Source organism: Lithobates pipiens, unplaced genomic scaffold, assembly GCF_037356315.1.
Source record: "Lithobates pipiens isolate NorthernLeopardFrog02 unplaced genomic scaffold, aLitPip1_a1.2 Scaffold_16, whole genome shotgun sequence".
Taxonomy (NCBI): domain Eukaryota; kingdom Metazoa; phylum Chordata; class Amphibia; order Anura; family Ranidae; genus Lithobates; species Lithobates pipiens.
The window spans coordinates 442,335,926-442,350,087 of NW_027507748.1; the positions used below are offsets into that span (position 1 = coordinate 442,335,926).

The 14,162-nt window shown below is 41.5% G+C and overlaps 1 protein-coding gene across 2 annotated transcripts in view; it reads left to right on the top strand.

Annotated features, from left to right (window-relative positions):
- Window positions 1-13,694, top strand: part of GAS6 (growth arrest specific 6) — a 118,227-nt gene extending 104,533 nt beyond the window's left edge. For both annotated transcript variants that reach the window (XM_077482703.1, XM_077482702.1), the window contains exons 14-15: window positions 5,168-5,393; window positions 8,503-13,694. In XM_077482703.1, coding sequence (XP_077338829.1) covers window positions 5,168-5,393; window positions 8,503-8,654 — 378 coding nt within the window. In that variant the 3' untranslated portion in view covers window positions 8,655-13,694. The remainder of the gene's footprint in view (window positions 1-5,167; window positions 5,394-8,502) is intronic.
- The last annotated feature ends 468 nt before the right edge of the window (window positions 13,695-14,162 follow it).

Genomic DNA, 14,162 nt, shown 5'->3' on the forward strand with positions numbered 1-14,162 from the left:
CCAAAGCCCCCCCAAAAATATTGTAAAAAAATTCTAAAAAATTAAAAAGTGTAAAAAAATAAAAAACTACTGACACCAGTCTGCCCTGCCCTACCAACCCTATCCACCACTGCCCCAACCCCCTCCCCCCAAAAAGCATTGTGAAAAAAAAAATGTAAAAAAATATGTAATTGTAAAAAAATCAATTATTAAAAAAAAAAAAAAAAACTACTGCCACCCACCCCCACCCCCTTCCCCAGAAGCACGACGAAAAAATATTGAGAAAGTGATTTAAAGCATATTTTGCCGTGGGGGGGGGGGGGGGGGGCGTTTGTAGGCGCAAAGTGTCACCTCCCTGAATTGAGTTTGCCACCTCCCTAAATTGAGTTTGCCACCTCCTTGAAATTAGTTTTTGAAGGTTGGGATGTCTGCAATCTCATCCTCTGTTATCAGCATTAAGCTCAGGCAAGATGGCTTGGCCATCTGGTTATTCCACACTGGTGGAGAGTGAATACAAACAAATAGCAAAAACAATTAATGCCTGGGAAATAAGGCTGCGCTGATAAAACCGTGCAAATGTGGAGATTCACAATTTTACACATGTCTATTTTATTCTTTTTAATAAAAAAGTCTGCATGTATGTGTAGATCCACGTAAAAAAAGGCATTGCCTTGCTATATAGGCACTCTTTCCACTGCCTTGCCAATGCCTCCTCCATTTTGTGCAGCAGATGGAAACTTTAAATTTGGCCTTTAGAAGCTTACTGTAGAACATAAATAAACTTTCAGGGATCTTAACTGTGCAGCCCTGCCCAGTGCTGTATAGTCTTTGCAACAAAACTGTCTGTACTGGTTCCTCTTCACTATGCATGCACACTGTGGCCCTATTCATTCCTACATGTGAGCTGTACTCAATCAGCTGTACTAGTCATCTAAAGGAGGTGCAGCACACCCACACATGTAAATGGTGCCGCAGCATGCATGCGCAGTGGGAAGAGGACCCAGCGGGACAGGGTTTTTTTTTTCTTTAAGGCTGGGCGGCACTTGGCAGAGCCACACAGTGAAAGGAGTGGAAAGGAATGTAAATCTGGAAACCCCCTTTAACAAGGGGACACCCAGTTCCCGACCCCCCCACCCGATGTGAATGAGTATTGGGTACATTGCACCCCTACCCATTCACCTAAAAAAAAAAAAGTGTCAAATAAAAAATAGTACTCAGGTTTTTAAAGTAATTTATAAAGTAACTCCGGCATCTCTTCCAACTTCTTCTCCCCTCTCCGGCTGTTCTGCCTCTGCTGATGTCTTCTGCCTCTGCCGGTTCTTCTCCCCGCTAGGGTCTTCTCCGCTGATGTCTTCTAGCCCTCTCCGGTTCTTCTCCCTCTGTCCGCTGTCTTCTGCCTCTGTTGGGTCTCCTCCGCCATCTTCTTGCTCTTTTGCCGGTCTTCTCTGTTGTCTTCTCCCTCTGTTCTACTTCCGATTTTGACTCAACGCTCTCTCCCTCTCTAATGCTGGGTGAGCAGTGTGCCAGTACTTATATTGGCATGGGACGGGGTCACTGTGTGACATCATCCGGAGGCCCGCCTCTTATGTCACAGAACAGGGCATGATGGGCAGTGATCTCATAAGGGGTGGGCCTCTGGTGATCCCCCTATGCCAATATACGTAGTGGAACACCACGCACCCTGCATTAGAGCGGCAGAGAGCATTGAATCAACATCGGAAGAACAACTGAGGGAGAAGACCCGGCAGAGGGAGAAGAACCAGAGAGGGCTAGAAGACATCAGCAGAGAAGACCCGGAGAGGGGAGAAAAATGGCAGAGGCAGAAGACATTAGCGGAGGAGTCAGAAGAAATCACCAGAAGAGGAAGAATTGCCAGAGAGGGGAGAAGAAGTCGCAAGAGACCCCGGAGCTGCCTAAAAAATGACTTTAAAAACCTATCTTTTGTGTTTTATTTTTGCCTTTTTTTTTTTTTTAGGGGAATGGGTAGGGGTACAATGCTCGGATAAAGGTTTGGTATGGATTTTGGAGGGAACCCCACGCATTTTTGTTTGGCATGGAGATTCCCCTTACAATTAATGCCAGACCGAAGGGCCTGGTGTGCTCTTGGAGGGGGAACTCATGCCATTTTTTTTTTTTTTTTTTACATTGTGCGTGGAGTTCCCACTAAAGATTCATACCAAACAGTGCCTGGTATTGTCGGGGATCAAAGTCGGATGCATGACAGGACAGTTCAGTGAACTACTACAGCACTCAACAGCTCCCTGGTAGTTCATTGAGAACTACAAGCCGATGGCCGCAAAGGCTGTCATTACTTGTAGTTCTCCCATTCACAGAACACTTTTTTCAATTGTGACAGTGAGGTGCGGGGGGCGTTGGGGCGTTGCATCTGTAAAACATTGTACACCCTGAATATGGGTGTAACATGATACAGAAGGTGAATGTACCCTTTAAGCTGTCCATAGCCTGAGGAACTAAATAAAATCGCTTAGTGGGTGGCTTTGCTGGCTCTGCTCTGTGCAACAAAAGTGAAACATTAAGAGTCTGCTAGAAAATTTTCCACTGAATAGTGGCTGCATCCAATCAGATGCAGCTGCTGTTTGGGTATTTTGACAGCCGGCGGTACCAGTCAACATACAAAAGCTGCAGCAGGAGATTTGTTCATCTGCACTGTATAACATATATGGACGAATCAGTTTTTGTTTTGTTTTTTGTGTAGTTTTGTGTTTCTGTATAGTCATGTCATTGGTGCCACACAGAAAGGACGTTAGGCAAATATATGTTACACCACTCAGAGGTTCTGACATATGAATGTACTTAAGTGATTAGCCATTGCTGTAGACGGAGTCCCCCCCTGGCAACCCCAAAAAAATCATAGAAATTGAAAAGGGGTAGAGGGTCGAGAGATATGTAAAGTAAACTTGTGGAAAAAGAAGACAATAGGTGACAAAAATATGAATAAAACATAATAAATTGGAATAATTTTGTACTATTGTAAACATTACATTTAGACCTCTTTCACACTGGGGCGCTTTGCAGGCGCTACAGCGCTAAAAATAGCACCTGCAAAGCGCCCTGAAAGAGACGCTCCTGTCCTCCAATGTGAAAGCCTGAGGGCTTTCACACTGGAGCGGTGCACTGGCAGGATGCTAAAAAAAGTCCTGCTAGCCGCATCTTTGGAACGGTGAAGGAGCGGTGTGCATACCACTCCTCCACTGCTCCTGCCCATTGAAATCAATGGGCAGCGTGGCTATACCGCCAGCAAAATGCTGCCGCAACAGCGCTTTGCGGCTGGTTTTAACCCTTTCTCGGCCACTAGCAGGGCTAAAAGCGAATACCGCCACAAAATTGACGGTAAATCGGCGCTAAAAATAGTGCCGCTTTACTGCCAACGCACCCACCGCCCCAGTGTGAAAGGGGCCTAATATAGATGGCCACGTGTGCAATAGATTAAAATCCTGTTATTACACACTGTGAGGTAGAAAAAAAAGCATAGGTATCACACAGATAATGGTTGGCTTCTATTCATCATGGTCATGGATACAACCAGGTCTTTTTGAGGGTCCTATAGAGGGAAAATATTTGGTTAATTCAAAGGCAGCACTTTATCCAATGCTTTTGTGCTTCGCCGAAGCCTGAATCCAAGTGTGGTATTCACATTAATGTTGAACAAAAAAAAATGATACGCTCATATGCACAAATACTTCAGAAGTGGTATTTATCATCCAATTTTCGTATGGTGTGTATGAAGCTTAACTGTTAGTACATAAAAAGAAAACAATCCTCAATAAACATAAATACGGTAATTCTCTGAATAATCAGCATTCATTCAATTGTGCTTCCATGCAAATGTGAACATCATGTTCTGATCTTTATTGGGGAATGTCATTTTTTATATAGAGAGTGTTTGTTTATGTAGTGAGTTTACACTTTTCATTGAACAGAATTTGGATAACACAGGGTTAAACGGAAAGGTCATAAATTAACTGCACATTATCTGGACAGAATGCTTGGGGAGCTAGTGATGTGTTCCTGCTTAGGAGATGTATGTTAGCTTGGGGGGGCTGCAAACTCTGCAGGGCTCCAACACACACTCGCTGCTATTCCAACCCTTCACATATTTCCACATAAACCTTCTTCCTGGTATTAAACTTTGCCAGGTATTGTGCTCAGCTTACCAGCCCAAAATGATGTTCCTCCTTCTGTTCACCTCTCTCCCTGCATGTCCTGTGAGCAGAATAGCTGTGCTCCTCCTCTGGGTTCTCTCATCATATGGCACTGAAGATAGAGGATGGGGGGGATTCAGCGGGACACACAGAGCAAGTATGCAGGAGACTGGGGGGGGGGGGGGGATGAGGAGACAGAAAATCAAGAGGGGCCGGCTGGGAGGAGCGCATCACGAGAGGTCTGACTAAATACAATCTCTTAGCAGCAGGGACCCGATCTACCTGTCAGCTAGCTGTGATTGACAGGTAGATCGAAGAGGAAGCTGTCATGGGGCCCCCTACTGGCAATGCCTGAATGGTCAGCTGTGTGGCACTTACTATTGCGAGCTGTGTCGGCGGCTGCTGGTGTAGCACCTGCCACACAGCTCGCATACTTCAAAGTCTTGCAAGACGTGGCTGCTAATGGGAACTGAGTTCCTGTTGTGGAAAAAGTACAGGAACTCCGTTCCCATGCATCCCCGCATGACTTGAGCCCTGGATCTAGTGTTGAATTAAAATTTTGGGGCTGAATATATGTTATTATATGTTATGTTATATATATATATATATATATATATATATATATATATATATATATATATTACATATTCTAAGTCTAAATACCTTGTCAATTTTTTTTTTTTTTTTTTATAAGGCCAGTGTATCAGTTTGCCGTTCGTTGTATGGTAATCTATTATTTAATGGCGATTATTGCCTCTTGATATCTTGTCCAGAGCTTTCTGGATGTTGGAGTAGACATAATAACATGCAGTTAGTCATATGATACCATGTGGAAGCTGTCCTACAGTTTGGCTAGACAGCAGCGTGTAAACACAGCTTGGTGTGAGACATTCTCCTCTAGCTGTTACTTGGGCAGTGATGCAGTCACCTAGAGATGGATGATATAGTATTACTGAGGCAGGTTAGCTGAGGATACGCTTCTTTAACAGTGACAGTTAATTTGTTGCCTTAATTCCATTCTGCAGTTCATCATCCTGTCTGTAGGAAACGTTGTCGTGTGTCGATTAGAGGTAAATGTCTGTGATAAAGAGCACATCGTGGAGGTCTCTGCAAGCAAGGATCACATAGTGCTTTCCTTTGATGGAGAGTCTGGACAAATAGAATTGGAGGAATCGGCATTACAACTCATTCTTTCTGAATTAAATGAACACTTGCAGCAAGGAGTAAATACCTATATTGGAGGATTACCAGGTGAATGTTTCATTGTTATCTATACTTTTTATTTGTGCGGGTTTATTTTAGAACCAGAAATACAGATGCAGTAATTTTAAGGGAAACATTTTAAAAATTGATTCTACCAAATTAGTCATATCTTTGGAAATTTTTAGTTTGACTTACAAGATGAATGTGTCTAAATGATCAGTGGGATATCGGGGAGATTTTTATTTTTTTTTGAAGGTTGAACAAGAAGCATTTGTCCTAAACTGTTACGTAGAAGGTGAGGCCAAAAAAAAGACACAAGTCAATCAAGTCCAACCTATGTGCATGATTATATGTCAGTATTACATTGTATATCCCTGCATGTTGCAGTTGTTCTGGTGCTTATCTAATAGTTTCTTGAAACTATCAATGCCCCTCGCTGAGACCACCACTCGTGGAAGGGAATTCTACATCATTGCCGCTCTTACAGTAAAGAACCCTTTACGTATTTTAGGGTTAAACCTCTTTTCTTCTAATTTTAATGAGTGGCCACGAGTCTTGTTAAACTCCCTTTCACAAAAAAGTTTTATTCCTATTGTGGGGTCACCAGTATTGTATTTGTGCACCTTTGCTTAGGATAACCTCCGCCCGTTAACCACGCAAATAAAAGGCGCTCAGCATCAAAAAATATGCTTTCTACCTGGGAGCTGTGGAATTTAAGCAGCTGTTTTAAAAGGTATTAAATCAATAAAACCACTAGGAAACATTAAACACAAATCTACGAGGTAAATGGATAAATCAATTCACCCGTAGAGACAACAGCGCATAATACTCAATAGATAAAAAGAAATTATATGTGATTTGTGCTAGTGCAAACTGTTGTTCTACGGAAAAACATGTATATCTTCCCAAATGTAGTCATACAAAATAAGTATTGTCCATGATCACTGTCCATATATCTAGATTATACTGAGTAATCAAGATGGTTTCAGGGAAAAAAAAAAAAAAACTGAAACGGAATATCTATTTCAGTCCATAAACAAAAAACAAAACTGAAACAAAGTGTCCTGGTACAGATCATAAGGAGTATGTGATACAATCCTTCCTTCCAACAGTAAAATGCAGTATTCCCGAATTTGCTGGGGTGCAATCTCAAGCATGAGGTGACCCCCCTTAGTAATATTCTTACCAGATGTGCCTGGTTACATGGGCTCTCAGATATTACTCCTCATCGGCTTGATCTCCTCCGCTTCGTAAGCACCAGGTCATGCACGATCAGATTTGATTGGTTACAACGGGCTCTCAGATATTACACGGGCTCTCAGATATCACTCATCGGCTGGATCTCATCCACTTCATAAGTGCTGGGTGATTCAAGATCTGGTGGTGACAATCTCTGGTGGTCCAGTGTGGGCTTTCTTGGTGGGGCTGCACTGATAATCAATCAGCACAGAACCCCCTGCACTTCCAGACACTGTGTCTGGAAGTGCAGGGGGTTCTGTGCTGATTGATTATCAGTGCAGCCCCACCAAGAAAGCCCACACTGGACCACCAGGGATTGTCACCACCAGATCTTGAATCACCCAGCACTTATGAAGTGGATGAGATCCAGCCGATGAGTGATATCTGAGAGCCCGTGTAATATCTGAGAGCCCGTTGTAACCAATCAAATCTGATCGTGCATGACCTGGTGCTTACGAAGCGGAGGAGATCAAGCCGATGAGGAGTAATATCTGAGAGCCCATGTAACCAGGCACATCTGGTAAGAATATTACTAAGGGGGGTCACCTCATGCTTGAGATTGCACCCCAGCAAATTCGGGAATACTGCATTTTACTGTTGGAAGGAAGGATTGTATCACATACTCCTTATGATCTGTACCAGGACACTTTGTTTCAGTTTTGTTTTTTGTTTATGGACTGAAATAGATATTCCGTTTCAGTTTTTTTTTTTTTTCCCTGAAACCATCTTGATTACTCAGTATAATCTAGATATATGGACAGTGATCATGGACAATACTTATTTTGTATGACTACATTTGGGAAGATATACATGTTTTTCCGTAGAACAACAGTTTGCACTAGCACAAATCACATATAATTTCTTTTTATCTATTGGGGAGTATTGTATTTGTATATTGAAATCATATCCCCTCTCAAGCGTCTCTTCTCCAGACAGAATAAGTGCAGTGCTTGCACCCTTTCCTCATAACTAATGTCCTCCAGACCCTTTATTAGCTTTGTTGCCCTACTTTGTACTCGCTCCATTTCCAGTACATTCTTCCTGAGGACTGGTGCCCAGAACTGGACAGCATACTCAAGGTGCGGCCGGAGCAGAGTCTTGTAGAGTGGGAAAATTATTGTTTTATGTTTTATCTCTGTAATTAATCTCCTTTTTAATGAACTGTACTGTGTAAGGAGTTCTTTACTGGTAAAAATGTGAATCTCCCTTTCACGGTTAGTGGTATCAGTGGGGTTTTTAGATAAATTCAAAAAACCTTTAGATGTCGCAGGGATATAAAATGCACTGGATGGACCTGTGTCTTTATTCAACCTTTATTCGACCTTACCTTCTATGTAACTAAATATGCAATTCCAGTTGAGGTGGAAAAAAAAACACCTTACAGAATGTATGCATTTGCTTATGTTTTAGCTCCAGATAAGCTGTAGCTCAATTACAAAATCAATTTTGATTCCAAAGTTTTATTTCATTGTGTCCTCATCTGAATGAGATCATACAGCCTGCACTGGCCAGGGTTATTCTAAAAGCACACAGAAACCTTTTTAAAAGCTGACCTCTTCTTTTTTTTTTTTTTAAATGTTCATTGAGGACCACGTTATCATAGAGATCTTTAATGCCAAAAAGTACATCCACAACCGAAATGCAGACACAGTTAATGTATTCTTATGCCCTGTTGTTAACAGACTTTGTGGTTGTGGAGCCTGGAGTGCTCCTTATACTCATGGAAATAAAAACATATTTGGGGCAATAGCTTGACATCCATTACTCTCCATGAGCAATATTATATTGTGAGCTTTATGAATAAGATGCATTCCATTGGAAATTCACCATTATTACCATCAGCAGTCAACTTTGTGGTAAAGGCTTCTTAATGGCGGTATTCGTGATGTTTTTTTTTCCCCTCTTCTTTACTGTTCAGATGTGGATGTCACGCGCACACCAGTAACTGCATTCTATCATGGCTGCATGACCATGCGTGTTCAGCAAAAGACCTTGGACTTGGATGAAGCTGTACACAAACACAGTGACATAACTTCCCACTCATGTCCTCCCATTAAGTCTCTCAAATAGGTTCATTCCTCTTATTATTATTTTTTTAACCAAATATCTTTTATATATATATGTGTATAAATTATTCTGACTTTGCAGTATTGTGTGTATAGTTTCGTAAAAACACTGAAATGATGTAAGACCTACTGATTTTTACGCCATGTCAAACCTTTTAGGACAGCATCACCCTCCCCGTTTGCTGGGGAATCTGTCACTAAGTAAAATACCTGCATGAAAAACCTCTGCTGGAATCTGCCATTCTCTGATATCCATGCTGTATACTAGCCTTGGGTCAATGAAACAGTATGCAGTCCGGGAGTAAGAAAATTAAAGTTTCCATCTGGAGTTTGTCACCCAGATGTTTTCTTTGCAGCATGATAGATACCCTTTTTAAGATTGTAATATATTGTAAATATTTCAGAAAACTAATATTAATGGTCAGAAATGTGCAGCAAGTGCATTGCGGACTTTTGTTAGAAAGCAACTGAGAACTGTGGTAAATTATGTTGTGGCAAAGATATGTAGAACTGGAAATTGTGTTATATATTTTTAATACCTGATTTTTTTTTTTTAAGCAACAACTTAAAATAAAATAAAAAAAAAGAACAAAACCTTTTTAACCGTTATATTTTTATATTTTACAATTATATCAGTTTCTCAGACCTGCACCTTTTGTTTGTCAAATAAAGAAGCATATTTGTCTGAAGGAACTGTTCTTGCTGCCTTATAGCAGCCAAATTCTTGCTTTCCTACAGTATGGGAGAATGAAAAGAAAGATCCAGGCTATTTTCTCTGGGCGATACTTGTTTCAGGCTTTTTGTATATGAAACTTGAAACACTTGGGGACTACTTTAGCTGACAGCATGACTTACATTTTTATTCAGAGATCAAAGGTTAACTATTCAGTGTGGTTCAAATGCTATGGCAAACTTGCCAGCAGCAGGATTGAAAAGACTTCAGCTGCTTAAATGACATTGCCATATTGCTGCTACAAACCAGTAAGGTGTCACTCCATTTTTTCTTCCTCACTAGTGATCTGAATTCTAACAGAAAGCTACCTGGTTATCACAGTACCCACGAAGCAAGGGTATGTTCCCTTATGGACATTACCAGGTTTGCCCCTATGTGGACAGGACTGACACCTTCAAAGATGCACTAGGTGAACAAAGTTATCAGATACGTGATCTTATAAATTGCTCAATATCATAACAGTAGGTTAAAGGGTATGCAGGTCAAAGGAATCTATATGCTTAGACTTTCACCAAGAAGAGGTGACTTCAATTTGATACCGCTACAGAAGTGGTGGATATACAGGTTGAAGTCCCTCTGGCCTAAGGGCCTGAATACTGACCTATTTGATGTCTACAGAGTTCAAGGTTCAGCACCACTTAGCAAAGCCAGCAGTATGACACCAAATATCTTTTTAGCCGTCTTTAAGGGTGGTATTCTGAACACCACTTTAAGGGGCACATTCTTCCTATTAACCACCAATATAAGGATCATTGTTCCTATTGAGGCCTGATGATTTGGTTTTAGGAAGGGTTCCTCGAAACATAATTATTTTTGGAGTTCCTCTAGGGTTAAAAGGTTGAGAAAGCCTGATCTAGAGGAATAGCTACATTAGCCCGAGGTATAATGATAGGACTTTAAACTTTTGTTACACACTATACCAAACTCTATGGATCTGTATGTTGTTGCTCAATAAGTTTTTAATTTTTCCCAATCTGCGTGCTTGTCTCTTTGGTGTCTCGGTGTGTCTCAACCCCCCCCCCCCCCAGCCCACTTATTATTCTATCTGGGGTAATTGAATAAGTGAGTATTGGCCCGATGTATCTGCTAGTCAAGAGCTTGTGTACCTCCTAGCTGTCTGAATAGTAATGGAATATTTCTCTATCAAAAAAGATCATAAACCCAAGTAATCTGAAAATGAATCTAAGTGATGTAAATATGATCATCACCTCAATGAAAGAAAATGTAAAGCCAAAGTCATAACTGCTGGCACTACTGTCAACACCACCACAGCATGCAAAAACAAACCAGGCTCCTTTGAGAAAATGTAATAGGGGCCGCACTATCCGAGGTGGCGACACCGTGAAAAGGAGCCCTCGGATACCGACCCGATGTCCAGACGAAGATACACAATCATATAGCAAAACCCGTTGACATCATCAATGCCCGAGACTCCATCTGAGTATCCTCTGCAGTTGTTGGTGAGCATACAGGGAGATCCCTTTTACTATAGAGCTGATCCAGTATTCCAACCACGTGTATGCCGGAAAGATCGACCCCCTCCCCCCCTCAGGCAGTGACACTAACCCAGAGAGGATGTGGTTACTCGCCCCAGGAACTCTGGTGGGCTCAGCTTTTCACATCAAGCAACCTGGATAGCAGTTATTGTTGGGACCAACACAAAGTGAAGCGTTCTATGTGGAGACATCTGTTGATTGGCTGGAGACTCGTGCAGGAGTGGTAAAGTACTGCTGCCTTTGCTTGAGACTGCTTTGATGTTTTACTGTGGATCTACGATATGATTGTACTTTACATCACTCAGTTCCAGCCACTCTACTACCTCCACTAACACTTGCAAGATCCCTCAATTGCATTAATTCATTCTATGATGACTGGTTTATGATTGTGATCACCTCCAGCCAGTCACTCAGTCTCTGTGATCGTCAGAGGCTAATTGTCACTCATAGTTGTTATCCTGCACGATGCGACCCATTGCATCCTTATGGGCAATTGTAAGCCACAGACTTCCATTGCAACAGAAGGAGATGTCCTCGCTTTATTGATCCCAGCTACTGTGGCATACCAATTAGAGCCCAGTCCACCACCCAATAGCCCACGACCACACACTCTCCTAAGCACACAGGAACTTTGCATCCATGATGGACTAGTGCCCCACCTGTTCTGTATGACTGTCTGGGACAATAGGATCGGTTCTAGAACAGCAGGATCAACATACATCCCCCAGTTGGTTGCCATTTCCCCGATCCCTCCTGCTCGAAGCTTCAAGGGGCTGACACTCAGCAGCACCACCTTGACAGACTTGGTTAATTAGTGAAACGGCACTTGCTGTGGTGGTGCCCCATGTGTCAGTTCATTTGGCATCCAGATGCCTTTGTTTTATGTTTCTTGTATTTGTGTTTTTGTTCTATGGGAGCATGCTTGTCATGCCATGCAGAAGTGGTTTCAGGAGTATCCCACCTGGGTGTTAATGTATATTAAGACCTATGTCTTTAGGTGGTACATTTCTTGACAATCAATACAGCTGTCTACACTCTGTCACTATTTCAACCTACTTGGTTGCCCACCCTGGGGAACAATTTTTTCTTTGACCTTAAGCCTATTAGATAAGGTGGCAGTTGTATTTCAGTTATTTACCAATGTAACATGACTCTAACATGTCACTCTACCCATTCTGGGCAAAGCAACAGTGCCTCCTGATAGCCCACCTCCCAGCAAGGTATACATGTTCATCCATGCTCCCTCGCCAACCAATTATTTTGATGTAGCAGGGTGTCTTAGTACAGAGGACATGTGAAAGTGTCTGCTGAGCATCCACTCAGCAGACACTGTCACATGCACGAGACAAGGAATGTAATTCATAATGGTAGACTCTGGAAACAGAGCTTCATCAGGGTGGATTTATGCAGTGGAGTAGTGAGTATACCTAGCTGGGGGGTGGGCTACCAAGAGGTACTAACACTCTGCTTCATGGCCCTATTTTAATAATATACGTCTGTTCTGTGAACAAACAGAAAAAATATTGCTCATAGTAATTTGTCCAGCTCTAATTTTTAAACCTGCACCTAATGCACAGTAGTTGGATAGTTGGAATCTGCTTTCAGTAACAACTCCATCTTTATAGTTCTCTAGTTTTAAAGAACACACCTTTTTAGGGGTCCCTGGAGAGCATTGGTCAATACAGGAAGTGTGATCTACTATTACTGTTAAGAAATAAAGCAATATTTTGTCGCTGCAAGAACTAATGAGCTTTTAAAAAGAAAACTAATATTCTTTAAACCAGGATGATATCAAATTAATATGATGTAGTCAGCATTTTAACACGTGAGACCCTGATGTAATAGTTCCATAACATAGTATCACAGCCAGGGCTGTAAGCCCAGGCTGAAATCTGTCGCCAATTCTGTGTATAATATATTCGTATGCGCTCATCTCATTCCTGTATATGGAAATGTTCCACGAAAACTAGCTTTAGTTTTCAATGGGGATTCTATACTGCTGACATACCGGCAGACACATCATAAATCTGTATTTATTCACTGTCACAGTGAAAGCAAATGGTTGATTTATAGAAAGTGAAACAAGAAATCTAATTCTAGCTGTTATTCTTCCAGTGTATGACTAAAAGGTATGAATATGTCTTGTTACCATCAACACTTCTTTCCCCAATATTCAATTGCAATTGTGACTTTAGCTGGCCATACTTTCAGAAATGGTAGGATGGTGTGTAACAATCAAGTCACTTTAAAGCTAGTCATTCATCGTATGACAAACCCAACCAGGGGTTGGGCTTTTGGAGGGGACTGCAGGCTAGCCTGTTGCTTACGGACTATGGAATTGGCATTTGAGGATGCTAAAAACATTTAGGATGATGTCCTGTTATATAATGCAAGAGGACATTATTACATTTAATAGTCAAGACTCTGCCAACTTGAAACTCAGTAAGCAGATGTATGTGAAAAGAAGGCTGATTAATGAGATTTGGACAGCCCTTGGTCTTCTTGAATACTGTTGCTGGACAGTTGGGATTCCTGATTAATCAAAGCATTATCTAAGTGTGAAATCCCATTCACCTATTGTTTCTGTCTGATAGTATTGTGTCCACTCCACCTTGTTGGCAAACTATTGTGGGATGTTATGTTTGTTAATTGGATTACTGGTTGAGATCACTGTTAGTTGTTAGCTGTTAATTGAATAAGGTTTTTGAAGTATGCATTGACATACTAATATCCTCAATAGGGGAATGTCCTCCTGTGAGGTATAAAGTATGTGTCTGAGTTTCAATAAACATTTATTCCTTTGGTTCAATCCCAACATTTTGTCTGTGTACAATGCTTGGGGTAAAAAGGGCTGGTATTAGCTCTTGGTCTGCTCTGAGCGGTTTGACTCAAGGAAGCACCCCAGCGGGGTGCCCAAGTTGTTCTATCACTCAACAATAGATTTTTTTTAGTTCAGGCTGTAGGTATACAGAGCAGATGGATGAATGTCCTCATGTGCCTATTGTATTTTGATAGCAGCTCTCAAAATACCCAAACAGCAGCTGCTGTTTTGATGCAACCGTTTTTCTGCCAAACAACATCTACTGCAACCAATGCTGACATTTCAGTTTTGAGCATGCCAATTGGTTGTGACACCAACCAAGTTCTTTAATTTTAGTGATGTTAGCTGCAAGATATCTACAACTGATGTTCTAGCTGTCACTCTCACTATATGAGCTGGTTCCACTCTTGCCTTTTGAGATCTCCAGCTATTTTATATTAGACCCCTTTCACACTGAGATGC